The following is a 15992-nucleotide window of genomic DNA, read 5'->3' as shown; positions in this document are numbered from 1 at the left end:
TCCAGTATTAGCTATAGTGTTAGCCGAGAGAGCAAAACCACTTTTGAACCAGATGCTGGAACAACCTCCTCTACTGCACTCAAAGGTGACTTACAGAGCGGTCAGGAGCCAATCAAGGAGGCATTCCATGTTGCTCTTGGACTTTATAACTCCAAGTGATAGTTTAGGTTCTTTGTTTTAGGATTGTATGAGGTGCTTACCCTGGTCAGTGTATTACCTGCAGTGTATGACCATCAAGCTCTCCCTGTGTGGAGAAGCAGCGTGTAGCGCCAATAGCATTGTACTGCTGAACAGCACTGACAGCAACACATATTTTAGCCACCTAAAAGAAGGCACACATAAAAATGCATAATATTGGTGCTTTACATTGCCATAGGACAGCCCTGTCCTTTGGGACAAGATTTCCCTCAATATTACAACATCAGTATTTCTATGCATCATCGTAGCTGTGCCTGCAGATCAGCTGTTTCGGTCAGACTTTCAGCAGCTGTCTGGAAGATATGTAAAGCACCAAACAGGTTTGAAATATAGCACACATTTAAACTGATATATATCTATTTTTAGGTGTGCCTTCTTTTAGGTGGATAAAATGTGTCTTGCTGTCAGCCCCCTTTAGCAGTACTGCTTCCCTATCCCCATCTCCACACAGGAGGAGAGCTGACTGTCATCTACTGCAGGTAATACACTGAGCAGGGACCACCTCACAAATCCCCACATCAAAAGACTCAAACTACCACTTTACTTAAGACCAGGACTTAAGTTATATATTTCTCGGACTATGTGAAAATCTGATGCTTTCACACCACAGCTGCTGAGCTGAGTATTAAAGACATTGAAGTTGACATGAAGGCTATGATTGTACTGTAACTTATTTGATGATATGGTAAGGTGCAAAACCAAACAAGTATCTATATAATTTCCAAATACAAAAACTGCAAGCACATGAAAAATTGGCAACAAAGAGTGTCTATAAAGTGAATTCCTGGCTTTCAAATGCTCATGTGAAGTGCACTTTAGTAGCAGATCAAATGACATGGAGGCACCAACTTAACTCTCTCCACCTGCATCAAACCGATTTAAGCTAGTACATTGGCCAAGACTTGCAAAGCCAGAAACCTACCCAACCCAGGTTAAAAGCTGTTTCTTATACAAGAGATGGACAGCAAAAGTCCCAGCTAATACAGCACATAATACAGCCTTACATATTCTGAAACTAAACACCTTTACATGCCCAAGCAATTTGCCCTGGACATACCTGATTTCTTTTATTGCGCTCATAAGCTGAACTAAAAAGTTGATAAGACTGTGCCAAAATGTGGTTAGACTGTAAACGTACAGTTCATCTGATGAATTATGTCAAGACAAGGTTGTAATTCTCATTGAGGATGAGGCGATTATGTCCACCTTATAAGCAAAGCATGTCTACAGTTTCTGTTTGATTTGCTAAAGAATATATAAATGTTGATACCTTACTTGGGTCACCACAATTGTTCTCATGCCATCATAGCAATTAGCTTAAGAACAAAATCACCTTGAGGAATACAGGTCTGGATATTCCATGGTAAGTAGGTGATTATTAACAAGAAACCTTTTTGAAATGTTTTTTAAATTACGCCACAAATTATCACAATATAATTACCCCAAATAATGAATGATAATGTTTGGTTACTTTCCAAAAAGCAGTTGATAAACAGCTGGTCTTTCTTTTCTATATATACACATCTCCAGGAAAACCTCTACTTCTACTCAACTGCTGCTGATCATGCTATTCTAATTTCAAACTGGATTCTGCCTAATGTCCTAGCTACTGTAAATCAGTGGCGTGGCAATGCGATGCCTCTGGAAACTAAGGAACATCCATTAAAACACAGAAAGTCTCCAAATGAGTTGCCATGTTGGTTTGGCTGGCATTTCGTTTTCATTCAGTCAGGTGCAGCCAATGAGTGTTTGCATGGTTGACAGAGGTTGTAGCCTTTTTTGGTAAGGCAAGGGCTCGCGCTAAATGATGCCCCTGTGGACATGTCGCTTAAGTTGTCAAAGAAGTTTCAATTATGCTAGTTGGTAATTTCCCGTTCCTTACATGCAATTTCCAAACCTGAAGTGTTAACACTGGCCGGTGTTTCACCATACAGGCTACATACACAGGCTGCCCTCATCGTGTAATTGGTAAAGCTTGCTTTCTCTGAATGTTTCGTGTTTACAAAAAATTGTAACAGTAAGTATCAGGTCTTTATCAGTTAAACTTAAAGTGTGTCGAAGTAGGTTTAGTGCACGGTTATCATTTATTCATCTTGGTCAAATTACCAAACCTGGACCCTCATGTAAGTCGGGCAAATCGTTTGTCAGGATTCCATAATATACATTGTATTAGTTGATTTTACAGATGAAGGTGGCGCACTAAGCACATTTTGGCTTATAACATATAATAACTGGTGTCACAAACCTCATTCTGCAGCTCATCATCGCTCTTGTGTGAGGCCAGCATTTCAAACAGGGAGGTGCACAGCTCTTCTGGGCTGGATGAGATCATGTTGCCTCCATTTAGATACTTCTCCACCTCTCTTCTAAGGATGGCTCCATCCCCGGAACTGAGAGATCTTCCTGAGCTGGACATCTCTTCCTCACTTGTAATCTTCCTCCCACTCTGCTGGTTGTTGAGGAAGTTGATGAAGTCTAGGCTTACCTTCTCCTCATGGTTACCAGAGCAGGGCAGATCCTCCAGTGGGTCCAGGGTGTAGCACTCATGCGAGAAGGCAATGTTGCGTCCGAAAGTGGAGCCTCGCTGGGGGTTGTGACAGGAGATCTGGGTCTGGATAAAGTCCTCAACACGGGTGTCTCCAAGTGAAGCCACCAGCCGAGCCACAGAGGCACAGGAGGCTTCAGCTCCAGATGAGGGAAAGGGACCAAACATCTGCTTAATGGCCCGAGTCTCCTCTGTGCCCACATGGTCTTTGTTGTGAAAGGTCTCAAACAGAAAGACAGCAGCACTTTCAATGGCCTCCTGACCATGTTCAGCCCCCACTGTAAAACAAAACACAACATATATTTACACTTTGATTCCAGCCAGAGGCAGATTTTGTTATTTGGTACAAAATTTGCTAAATAGACAAAAGCTTGTTAACTCAGCAGTGGGTGGTGGAAAGTCACTGAGTATATACATACAATTTTGTTTAAGAAAATTATGAAGACAAATATTTGTTGACAACCAAAACAAGCCTAAAACTAAGTAACATTTTAGAAAAAGGGTATTTCATGAAATACATACCATTTCTTTGTCAACAAACAAAACCAAATGTACGTGACCGGCAGATGAACAGATAAAATTTTTTTGTAATGAATCCACAATCAAATGGGGCCAAATATGAATGCTGCAACTGGTGGGACAAACTCATAAAAACCTGATTGGGACATCCCAATTTTTTTTACCCCGATCCGAGTCCTTTAATATTTAGTAAATGCCGATACCGAGTCCCGATCCAATACTTAGCCTAAACTAATATTTTTTGGGATAATACAGCTGCATTAAGAATTCTTATTCTGCATTTGCTATTGCAACATTGGCCTACCACCTTCCTTGTGTTAGCAGGTGAGTCTGTGATGCTGCACTGTGACAGCAGGCCCTCTGTACAGCCAGCTGAAGTGTGTGAGTGACGCAGCCCACGCTTGGTTCCTCCATATCATCCACTGCTTTTTACATATTCCTTACGTTGTCACGTAAAAGACATTGACACGTTGCTTGTCTATTTCACACGCATTCAGCATCTCCTCGACCGCCTGTTTTAACATGTAGGTACACTGACAATATATAAATTTTTTCTGCAGCAAGTCCATCAGAATGCTATTTGTTGTCTTCAGCTCAGCATTAAATACATTCTCAACTAGGAAAGCTGACTGGAAAACGTACCACAGTACATTGCTACCCTTACCAAAGGCCTGCTCAAATGGTCTGTTATCATCAATCCACTTGAGAAGTTTCCACCAACGGTGCTTACACTGTGAGCGTTAATTTTCTGTCTCCATCATGATAAGCCTGTTTCTCATTGTTTGAGAAGCCTGCACAAAGCAGGAATACCAGGTTTCACAGCTGTATGTAGTTGGCTTGTTTTGACCAGCTTACGAGCTTTGTGATGATTTCATATTTCATTTTGCATGGACCCAGAGCTCCCCACTCTTCTGCTGGCAAAAATCTGCCAAATGAGGCAAAACATGACATCAGGTGGATTCTAAGGCCGATATATCCACTAAAGATTGTTGTTCCGTATTTTGTGTACACATACAAGCAAAGACTACAATTACATCTGTTTTCTCTGGTCGTGTAGCACCAATTAAAAAAATGATTACCTCTATCTACTGCATAAACAGCCTGGATTTTGTGCCAGGACCATCTTTCCAGCTGTGACTTACTTCTTAAAGAGAAAATGGCTTTCTTTTTCTCATCTTGATTTAAAATGACATGTAGCACCTGGCGCATGTAGCCAACTGAAGGCTGCTAGGTTACCATGAAGGACTACAGTTTTTCATATATTTCCCACATGTTGCCGTATGAAAATACCAAAAATGGCACTGTAAGTAATCTGCTTCATTATTATATAAAGAGCACTTGTAAATCCACTGTAAATCTACAGCTACAAGATGCTCTCTTTGTTGGGGGGCCCAGTGAGTAGCCTAACTTGCCACATGGTGAAGTCCAGCCCTATATATAGAAGAAATTATACATTCCAACTAAAGGAACATTTAAAGCTGATGTACTAATCATTATTTTAATGATGGGGATAATTATTGGGATTTCTGCAACAATCACCTTCACCTTTTCCATTATCATTAGTGGTATCTAGATAGTAGCACTCTTTTGTATGGCCTTTGAACTGTTCATAGCTTCCATACAAGAATCACCAGCTGTTTCTCTGAGCAGTAAAGGCTTCAGCATGAGCTCACTGTTTAAGGTCCATGCACCTTATTTAAATAATATTCCAAACAAGTCATGCTTAACCAGAACAGCACTTAACAAAAAGGAATGCAGAGTAATTGTCCAATTAGTGGAAAAAAAATGTCAGAGGGACAGAAGCAGAATAGAGTGAGGGTTGGAGAGGCAGAGGAAAGAGAAAACAGATGAAAAGGATTTAAACCAATTAAAATGGTCTAAAAGCATCAGACTCGTTGCTGCACATAGCAGAGCAGAATTGTCTGCTTTCATCCTCTCCGGAGTGTGCTTAACAACAACTTTTTATTCGGATCCAGTCACACAGGCAGAGGGCAGGTTCAACACATAAAGCATTGGAGAGCTTCACAACAACAAATAATGCTACTCTTGACTGGTGAGTGAGAGGAAAAAAATACAGCCATGAATGAGGAGAAGAGAAAACAAAATGAAAGTCATCACAGGCTTTCATGGGAGAGCTCCATATTTGACTCATTAAGTTCAGGTAACACTTGAAGTCATACAGGGAGGATTATAGCATGCTGTCCAAGACGTGTTTCTATCTGGAGTAAATCTGATATGTTTTCATCTGTTTAGGAGCATTTTCAAAAGGCATGATAGATCTGAAAAACACATTTACCTCTATATGCTTCCTGTACCTTATATAATAATTTAATAGCTAATTATATGTCATCTGGGCTGTGCTGTCTTGTTGCTTTCATGGATTGAAAAGAGGCAGGTGATATAATGAACTGGATTGGGTTGCACAAAGAATTAATATCCATCACAAAATTGTGTGTAAAGTCCTTCCTAAATTCTTAGTAACTACTAGCTGGTTTCAACTTAGTGAATCACTCAAACAGACTACACCATTTAAACCTTCAAAAATGTCTGAGCTGGTCAACTGACCTTACCAGTGAGTAAATTAGTTTATACAACATCTGTAGCCCCATCCAACCAAAAACATCAACCGTGATCAAATGTCATATACATACATACATACATACATACATACACTGTGTTTCAATCTACATGTGAAACTGACGATCATTAGCACCTGTATATACAGTATATAAAAGTATAAAAATCAGCTGTTTCATCAGCTGATGCAGAGTGGCCTCCTCCCCCTCGTCAGAGGCAGCGGAGACGCCTTGACTACTCTACATGAGACACAGAGTGATAGCTAAATGGGTGGCTACAGCTTGCAGGCCGATTAACATTGTTTAGTTAACCTTTACAAGTGTAATGTTGGACACTACACTGTGTAAGTATTACTAAGGTATGTTACATTCAGGTCAGTATGCCCATTTGTTGTTGCTTGTTGGGCTTGAGGTGTGCTTTCAGCATTTTTTCAGCATGCAGTATCTTTGAGGTTATTCTGGAGAATATTCTCGACAGTATTTGTCATTATTTTGGATTGTTGCTATAATAATAAACATACATTTGCATCCCTTACATATGGCAAGACTGTGAAAAGGTAGGTAGGTAGGTATCTGTAGGAGTCATGCTGAAGTTACAATAGCCTTTAACCAGAGGTCTCCCAATTACGGTTCAAAGTAGCAGATCTGGAAAGGTAGCCTACTCTTCTTGTGAAGAGACAACGCAATAGGGAGATCAAATATACTACTACAAATTGCTAGATAATTCTAACCCCAATGCAAACAGTAAAGTGCATGCCCGGCACGTTGTACCATATAAAATTAGCTGAAAAATCATTTCTAGCTGTTCGAAAAAAGGTTAGAAATGTTTTGCAAAACAACCATGTATATATTTATGAATTGGATCTGATGATTGAACGCCTTATTGCCTTTGGTAATTTATTTTCCTTAGCTCTTTCCCTGAAGCAAAGCTGCGCCCAAACTTAACTTAAACTTAACTTTAACCCAAGTCTGCACCAATGCTGGGCTGACACACCGAGTCAAACCGAGTCAAGCCAAGCCAGCAGATGTGTAATGGAAAGCCCAATTAGTGGATGCACTCTGACAGGTGCAGTTGACCCAAAGTATTACATTGCAGCCATGTTGCAGCTGCCAGCTGAGGTGATCTACTACACCAATTCCAAAATGCTTTCTACCTGTTAGACATTTAGAGCCCAATCTATGTATCAACAAGGCCCTCCATTTGGAGTCAGTGGAATCAGTAGAGATAATTTAGCTCCCGATAAAAACATCCACAACAATGAGCACTGAAGGGTTTCTAAGAATAAATGGTAATGATGGATGCAAAAAAATAATTTTTTAGTTAGGGTTTTGATTGAGATCCCCAGCAGCAGAAAAATATGTGTGATAGACAACATTAGCCAATATCAAGCAGCAGCGTGTCATTCATCCAAGGCATCTGTGTTTGAGGACATAGGAATGTGACTCAACAATCAACTTTCTTCTCTCCAGAATTGCTTGCTGCAACTTTAAAACAAACACATAAAAATATATTGAAAGATATTACAATGGATTTGAGGCTGAGGAGTTAATTACCAATCTGTTTGGCGGCCAGAAGGAGGCTCTTCAGTTCCTGATTGGAAGCTTGCTGCTCAGCTTTGTCCTGGTGCTCAGTGCAGAAATGGACAATCTTCTGCCATGTCAGGCCCTCTCTGGCAAACAGCTCCCGTCTCTTCAGTCGTTTGGTCTAACATAAGTCACAGGGAGAAACACAATTATATTTCAAGAAACAGAACATTCATACTCAATGATTGAATAATCACAGGTATTTCTAATTGCCCAAATACCCTTTGGATAGGACCACTGTTTGCCCATATATTATCAAGATACTTTTTGAAAACAAGATGCTGTGCTGTCAGTGTTGTCATTTACTGATAAAGTGGATTTCATATCTGTAAAATGAATCAAAGCTTTCCTTGGCATGTCTGATTGAATTGCATTTTGATCAAACTAAAGAACCACACCAGAGTTTTTTGGTACGCATTTTTCTCCAATTTACATTTACACGACTAGTAAACTGACCTTAATGGGTGAAGAGTTGTGTAGCGCCCCTTAAGCATCTTGAGATTATTTTCCTCTCCTTATAGACACTGCAGCTTTGGGGATTTTGTCAAAACAAAACCAAGAGAATCTGATAGGACTTTTTCATTAGTGGCTGACGAATACTTGATTTCAAATGACTGGATTTCATGTATTGGTTTTATTCAATCAAATTCTGAAGGAGGGCTATTAGTGTTCTCACAGTCATCATTCTGTGTTTACAACTCAATATACCACTAAGTTCCATAGAAATTCTCAGTCAACCAATAGCAACAGAATGTATTTGACACAGTGTTAAACATCGATCCATTAGCTTTACCCACTTAACCTTAGATAGATATCCTTTACGTAAATCCAGGCTGGCATACAGCGAGAGGTGGGGTACACCTAAACAGGTCAACAGTTGATCACAGGGCGGACAAACTGACACAGACAACAGTGTGCCCTCATTTGCAGATATGGGCCATTTATCACCAGTTAGCTTACCATGTCAACTTGTTCAACTAAGATGGGACATGCATTTTCAGTACTAGGGCTGGGTATCATTTTAAAGTTTTAGATACTAGTGCAGACAATAATGCTATTTTGACACATTTAAGTTATAAATGCATCATCAGTAGTTTTGTAAAAAAAGTTAGTGTTAATGAGCATCTCCCATCAGAGCAGTGAGGTATTAAATATGTGCAGGTGTGACAGCTCAGTCTCTGAGGTCAGGAGAGTCATTAACAAAATGACTCTGCAATTATGATCGCCATGTCTCCCAAAACTAAGCATTTTAACAGAACCTCTGCGATAACCTACAAGTGACCCTCGCAATATTCCTCCTGGAGAAGCACTTTTTCTGCTTAGAGGATTTAACTGAGGGTGAGCCAGGTGAAAGTAAATGGCTCAATAGTGCTACCAATTTCTTTTCAAGACTCATGGAGAGGCAACTGATCTGGGAAACAAATCACTGACATGGATCAAAAGATGGGAGATTAAGATGTTAAAAAGGTGGTTTAATGATTTGCAAGGTTGTAAAATGGTAAAAATAAAAAAAAATAAAAAATATGAAAGCTAACCAGTCAAAAACGGAGGATCCGACCCCACAGAGCCACTGAGATAGGAACACAGGCACAGTTGCTTTTCTGGAGGAAGACAGACCAGAAAAGCAAGAAGAGGGGAATCATAGCAGCTTAAAGGTTTCTTCTGTATTTTATTACTTTTCTAACTGCTTTTACATTCATATTTAATAACATTTATATATCTTAGACAAAAACGAAGAACTCTTCTCATCGATTGGTATAGCAGAACAAAAAAGAGTTACGGTATTATTATAGTATAAATAGTATTTTTCATGGGAAAGATGGTTAAATTTAAGGTTGTTTTAAAAATTTAAACAAAATTTAAACAAAATTTTTCAACAACTGGATATAATAAGGTAAGGTATAACAGCTGATTGAGTTATTAAATGTTTATAATTTGTCTCATGAAGAGCATATAAGTTTGTCAGGCTCAGTTTTTCTTCTGTGTTTAGAGTTGGAGTGTGTGACTTGGCGACAGCTGACAGAGGTAAAATGCATCACATTGCTATGCCAATAATAATCCAGAGAAACATAAAAATCATAAAGAGTCTCTTTTCACGATCCCCTGCAGCTGATAATAAATCCAGTACTGACACAGTTTTCCATCAGTCGAACTTTATAGTAATTGCAGGCATCTGATGTTGAGAGTGTTTGTGCTATACATCTGGCATTTATTTACTGTCTGGTGTACTTGAATGGCCAACGGCAGACATTTCATAAGCACTGACATTACGAATATATGATTAATATGTAGCATGAGAAGTGCTTCTATGTTCTGCCTGCTGAAGGTCTGAGACACTCCAGTCATTTTTTACCGCCTGCGACTGCTAACTTTGCGTGGAGTGGGTTAATATTAGGACCGCTACTAGGTGCCACCAGCTAGTCAAATTCATGTGTTAATTAATGTGTCATTTAGTTATCTATACAGCCAACAAATGTATTACCTATCAACAAGTAGCATTGTTCTAAAATTGTTCTGGACATAATGGAAAACGGTTGCTGTAGCATGTGACACTTAAACTATATATATTCTTTATATATATTTTCTTTACATTTTGGCAAAGTGTCCTCTGTTTTTGGAACTGCACATAGTAAGCGTCATTTTTAACACAGTGTCTCAAACCAACAACTGGATGTGGAAATGTAATCTACATTAAAAAAGAGTTTAGAGCAGAGTCTACATCTGTGTTTTTGGATACTCTATCCATCCAAAATGAAAACATTTGGATTATTCCATGTGGAGGGGAATAGGGACCTGGGTGAGAGCCAAACAGTATGCAAGCTGTGTCATCAAAGATAAAATATTTCTGTAATACAAAATCACATTACTTGCTTGCTCACAGAGCTGGAAGAAAAACAACCTGCTGGAGTTGATGCCAAAGATAGAACCCTCCAGTGAGTGTCAAAGCAGGACACATTTCTTGCTCTGCTAAAACATTTAGTTTGGGAAAATATGCTGACTTGATTCATTAGACTAGTGTCATTATATTAATAATTTAGCTTTTGGAAAATGGTCATTCTATTGATTTACACATAAAAGTCAGTTCACTTGTGATGAGAGATGTAGAAATTTCCCGATTATATGCATCATGAGGCAGACGTGGAAGATTCTGCATCGATGCAGAAGTGGAGCATAACTGAGAGTTCGCAGCTCGTGTTGGTTATTGATTTCAGGCCTCAGCTGGCCAATAATGGGGTAAAGTACGGCACAACGTCACTTTCATGCTTTAAATTGTGGGTAGGCATAAGGCTAATGTTACACATGTTAGGAGATATGATAGAGGGAGACAGAGAGCAGCAGGGAGCAATAACAATAACATCTTGAGGCACATGTCAGATTTTATGAACTTGGTCGTAAACGGCCACTGGACAAGACACACACTTTGTGTAACTTCTGCCTCGAAACAATTATGTGACTATAAAATGACACTATTATTATCATCATCATCATCATTATTATCATTATCATCATTAAAACACTGGCAATATTCTGGGCTTTTCTAGTCAAAACCAACATTGAATTGATCTGACTAACGAGAACAAAACTATTTAAGACAAAATAAATAAGCCACATCATTGCACTATATAGCACACTAATTACCACGAGCACACACAATGTAGCTTATTACGACTTGGCACTATACTGACTAGACTGTCAATTGGGCCACGACACTCCATCAGAACTGCTTGTCAGTTGGTTGATAGTTCAGAATCACACCTTTCAAAAGTGTGAAGGGAGTGTGTCCGACCTTTACTACTGTAACCTTCTGGAACAAACAATAAAGACATTCACACCCACTTAACACCATGACTGGTCTGATGTGCAGAGGTGAAATGAGCAAGGTTTTAAACTTTTCTCTCTAGCGCTCTTCTTTCTTTACACAACTATTTCTTTCACTTTTCAATCTACCTTCAAGTGGGTTTTTTCAGAACAACTTAACTTACACCAAGCCCCACCCCCCAAAAAAATATCAAGAAATCATGGCCTGAACATGATTTGACTGAGTTCCTTTGACGTTCTCACCTGAAACATTACACAACACAAAAAATTGATTTTTGAAAGTTTCTCAAAGGTTTACTTCAGTTTAGGGTATGCAAGATATGATCATATATATTATGAAACAACAGATAGAGCTTCTCAACATTGCACACAGTGGCCAATGTTGAGAAGCTCTATCTGAGAAGGAGTTAAGTAAAGGTGAGAAATGGAAGATTAATGAGTAATGAATCAATTACTGTTGCAGAGCTCAATGATCTGGCGATAGCAACATTTAACTTCCCACTCTACATGGATAAAGGTGCATAATAGTGAATGTAATATCAAAATGATGCACCTTTGATCCTTTCAGTGATTTTCTCGTACAGTTCAATTTCAGCATCATACTTGCACACTTAAAAGGAGAAACACTGCACTGCTATGAGACTGCTTCTTCTTTTTACATTGCCTAGTACAAAATTCCACATTCTGTTGTGACAGTACTAGTTTACAGTCATTACACGATTATTCATCTGCTGGCCTCACCTTCAAATCATAGAGCTTTCCAGTAAAGTCCTCCTTCTTGCTGACATTGGAGAAGGAGCGCAGTGCGCCTGTGAGCCGTGGAGGAGACATTGTTCTTTGATGCTTCAGTCCACACACTGGATTCCCAGTTTCTATTTCTATTACACACAGACAGAAAGAAATAGTACACTGATTTTTCTTAAAGCAGTATAGGTTCTACATGGCAATGACTATCAATGGACTTGTGTCTCTAATTACACGTGAAATTCCATACAGAAAATCTGTCAGTTTAAATTTCCCTTGTGTTGATGCGAATCGTAGTCATAGATGGACATTATCAGCAAGTGTAACACACGGTGAGGGTTCTTATGGTGTATTCGGCATAACAAGGAACCCAAATAAACCACTTGGTGGCAGTTCAATCTTTGAATAGAAGAGCTATGTCTGCAATAAAGTAACGCAAGCCCATCGGTTATGTTGGTTCACGAGTAACTAGGATAACTGTTAGAAACGTAAATAATTAAGACTGATTGAGAATAGAGTGTGCGCCGAGTCGAAGACCGGGTCAAATTGATTCGTCCGAAATTATCTTCGATAACATATGAAGTTTGGTTACTTAAGTTGTGGTGATGTAAGTCAAGTGTTTTGAAAGACCTGTCGTTATTCTCTGTGGACAGGCGAAAGGGGCCCGGGTCAGAGCCAGTGAGCTTCATCCAACCTTTATTATAAAAATAGCAGTTTTCCTCTCCCACTTTTACTAACTTTAACAATAACAATCAGAGATTCGCAGTAACACAGTGCCGGTGTTGCTAGCTCATGTTAGCTTGTCAGCCTGGCTGTCACTTCCCCAGCAGTATTAGCCTTAGCACTGCGAGCAGCTGTCAGTATAAAACGCACAGAGACAAACTAGAAGTGTATGAATCACTGTAGCATCTTACTTTTCAACAGGTTCCCTCTGAATTGCCTTGTACAATGAGCTGTCAGGCGCGTGTGAGTGGCCTACCGGCAGATGTCAACAGCATTTGCTTGTTCGCTAGGATCTATGGGTATTGTAGTTTGGACGAGAACTATTTGAATTTAGATATGGATTAAATGACTACATTACCCAGTGACGCAGAGTAACGCTACGTCACGCAAGGTTCGCTTTTGATTTACACCGACAGACACCGAAATACGCATAAGCGGAGTCGGAACTCGAATTGAACATGAGGCAGGTTACAGGTTACAGTCGACCGGCTGCGACCAAAACAGCTGACTGTGACGAAGTCCGCTCTCCTGTAGTGGAGCTGTTCGCTGTCCGCGGGGTCGTTTTGCCCTGTTTAGAAGATAGCTCACTCCAACCACCTCAGCAGCTCCGGTGTTAATATCAAGCGCAACCACAGAAACTATGGTTTATAAGGAAACGAAACTGTTCTTGTTATCTTCTAACACTCTGTGAAGCACTGCATGCATACAATAACAACAATACTTAACTACAATGAGTAGAACGTCTCTGATGCACCTATAGTAGATACAGCATGATAACGGTCCTCGAGAGTTCACATGTAAGGTCATGAAGGCTGCCCTATAGAATATATAAAGAAATACAAATAGAAAGGGTTAAGAACTGTTTGCTGATAAATGGGTGCATCATGACTTCTGTTTTGTTTTTTGCCCCTGCCCCTCAGACATCCCAAGTCCTCCTCAGATGGATCAGAACAAAAAACTAACACTGAATGTGAAAAACAAATAGAGATTTCGTTTTATATTAATAGGGCACTATGATAATTTATGGAATTTCGAATTACGACATGTAGTTTTAACAATGACCATCAATATCTGGAGATTGTACTCATCTGTCACATTCAAGCTGAGGCCGATCATCGGCAAAATTATCTCCACCATCTCTGACCTGCCCTGCTCGGTTCAACTGCTGACAACATCCACTATGAATAAGATTCTGAAACATTCATGAAAAATATTGTGCAACATTTAACAGCTTATCCATACGACTGACTGAAGATGTGCGTTTATTAAACAGTCTGACAAGTCAAATCAAATCAATGTATTTATATAGCCCAAATCAGGGAAAGAGGAAAAAGTTGCCATATTCAAAAAAAGAATAAAAACACTTTTAACAAAGATGTAAGAAAGCATCAGGAAGAGCCACAGAGGAGGGATCCCTCTGCCAGGACAGACAGCCATGCAGTAGATGTCATATGTACAGAACAGAACAACAACATCACAGTTTACACGTATGTTCCAGATTAACGTGTTAACATGAATGAAATATACAAGAATTGGTTTCCCATTAGTACAACTAATCCAGATCCCTACAGCTGATTTGGACTGCTCTTTTTTGAAGATAGGTACATAGACATCTGTTGTCAGCATGCTAACTTATCACTCACAGTGAAAACACTAACATGCTGGTGTTGAGCTGGTATAAGTTTTAAATATTCAACTTCTTAGTTTACTATGTTATGAAGCTCACATTTACAATTAGCAATAACCATAGTCCCCATTTCACATAATGTGGGTCCCATTTTAATTGTGTGGGGCACAACAGCAAGTGTAGTGCAAAGTAGTTGCTTTCCATTGGAGTTACTTGTAACCCCACTGTGTCTGATAAATTGCTATGGGAAACCTTGTGCTTGTAAAACTGACGCCAAGGGGATCTGACCAAGAGTTGTTATTTTACGACCTCGGAATGACACTGTGTTGATGCAGCAGCACAACATGCAAAAATGATTACTTTTTAAAAAATATATACTCTCACTAAGTCAAATCACTGGTCTGATAGACAGCTCTGAAACAGCTAAACCAATTACAGTGAAGTATGAGAACAGTTCAGCAAAGGGAGAGATTCTTCCTCATGATATCATATCATTGTCTGGATGATGCAGGATGCAGCAGGATGAGAGCACACAGCACCATACATATTGTTTGTTCAAGTTAAGTATGAAGGGGTTGGTTTAAGTGCCTTTCGTGATTGCATCAATCTGACACTTATTCAGTCGTAAGTCTACTGTTTCTCATGCTGTACATAATTATGTCATATCTTCAAATGTGACACAGAAAGAGCCTGTAAAACAGGAACCACAGAAATAAAAATAAAAAATTGGAATAATGGCTGTGGTGCACAGGATTAATGAGGCCAAGGTAATCCAATGTTTTCCTCATCATTTCACCAGCTCCTCCTTTCCCATGGGTAAAACACTGAACCCACGATTGCTCCTGATGGACAGACCAGCACCTTGCCTGGTAGCTTCCTCCCATTGGTGTGTGTGTATGTGAATGGCTATGTGTCATGGCACTGCTCTCTGGCACGGCATTTCTCCAATTACAGTCTGCAAGATTTATCATTTGTCCTGCTGCCTTCAGATGATTTGATGAACTGAAGGAGAAGCTTTTCATACAGTATAAAATAGGTGTGGGCGACACATTTTTGAAGTATCGCTCACATTCACCAATGCAGCATTCCTGCTTTCTCCACCTTAACCTTAATTCAAATGCCAGTCTAGATACATTCACTGCATGGGACATATACATTTTGAGCATCATTCTGTTGTTGCCATACATTTTGGTCATCATATTTTGTTTGCTCTTGTTGACAAAGCCATCTGGTTGGTGGGAAATGGACATTGCTCTGACATGTTTCTTCTCCGCAAAACGATTACAACCCAATTTCCACCCAAGTACCACAGAGTGAATCATATTCCACCTGTGCACAATGTGTTTTCCGCTGGGCACCAGAATACCACTTTCAAGGTCAGGAAAATACCACACCGTTATAGCGCTGTGTGCACTGGTTCTTGCAGCGCCATTACAAAAGCAACCATATACCATACCATATCCCGCACTTTCGAGCAGGTAAATCATTCCGTCATGCATTTTCTGAGCTCACATACACTTCCAAAATGATCAACTCCTTTGATCTACTGAGCCTGTGGCCTTTTCTTAAACACCACCATCAGTACACCCTCACATTTTTAGCCCCACTGCTGATGTGTCTCTAAGAATAGTAAAACCGTTGTTGTTTTCTGTCCCGC

At 39.7% G+C, this 15992-nt stretch overlaps 1 protein-coding gene across 1 annotated transcript in view; it reads right to left on the bottom strand.

Moving 5' to 3' along the window:
- Positions 1 to 13042, bottom strand: part of ascc3 (activating signal cointegrator 1 complex subunit 3) — a 169680-nt gene extending 156638 nt beyond the window's left edge. Inside the window, exons 1-4 of the mRNA XM_030394226.1 lie at positions 12900 to 13042; positions 11983 to 12119; positions 7393 to 7543; positions 2444 to 3021 (exon numbers count right to left, since the gene is read on the bottom strand). Coding sequence (XP_030250086.1) covers positions 2444 to 3021; positions 7393 to 7543; positions 11983 to 12072 — 819 coding nt within the window. The 5' untranslated portion in view covers positions 12073 to 12119; positions 12900 to 13042. The remainder of the gene's footprint in view (positions 1 to 2443; positions 3022 to 7392; positions 7544 to 11982; positions 12120 to 12899) is intronic.
- Between the last annotated feature and the right edge of the window lie 2950 nt (positions 13043 to 15992).

This window comes from Sparus aurata, chromosome 17 (genome assembly GCF_900880675.1).
Source record: "Sparus aurata chromosome 17, fSpaAur1.1, whole genome shotgun sequence".
In the NCBI taxonomy this organism is placed as follows: domain Eukaryota; kingdom Metazoa; phylum Chordata; class Actinopteri; order Spariformes; family Sparidae; genus Sparus; species Sparus aurata.
Note: the sequence above shows the minus strand (reverse complement) of the source record. Positions and strands in the feature narration are given on the sequence as shown.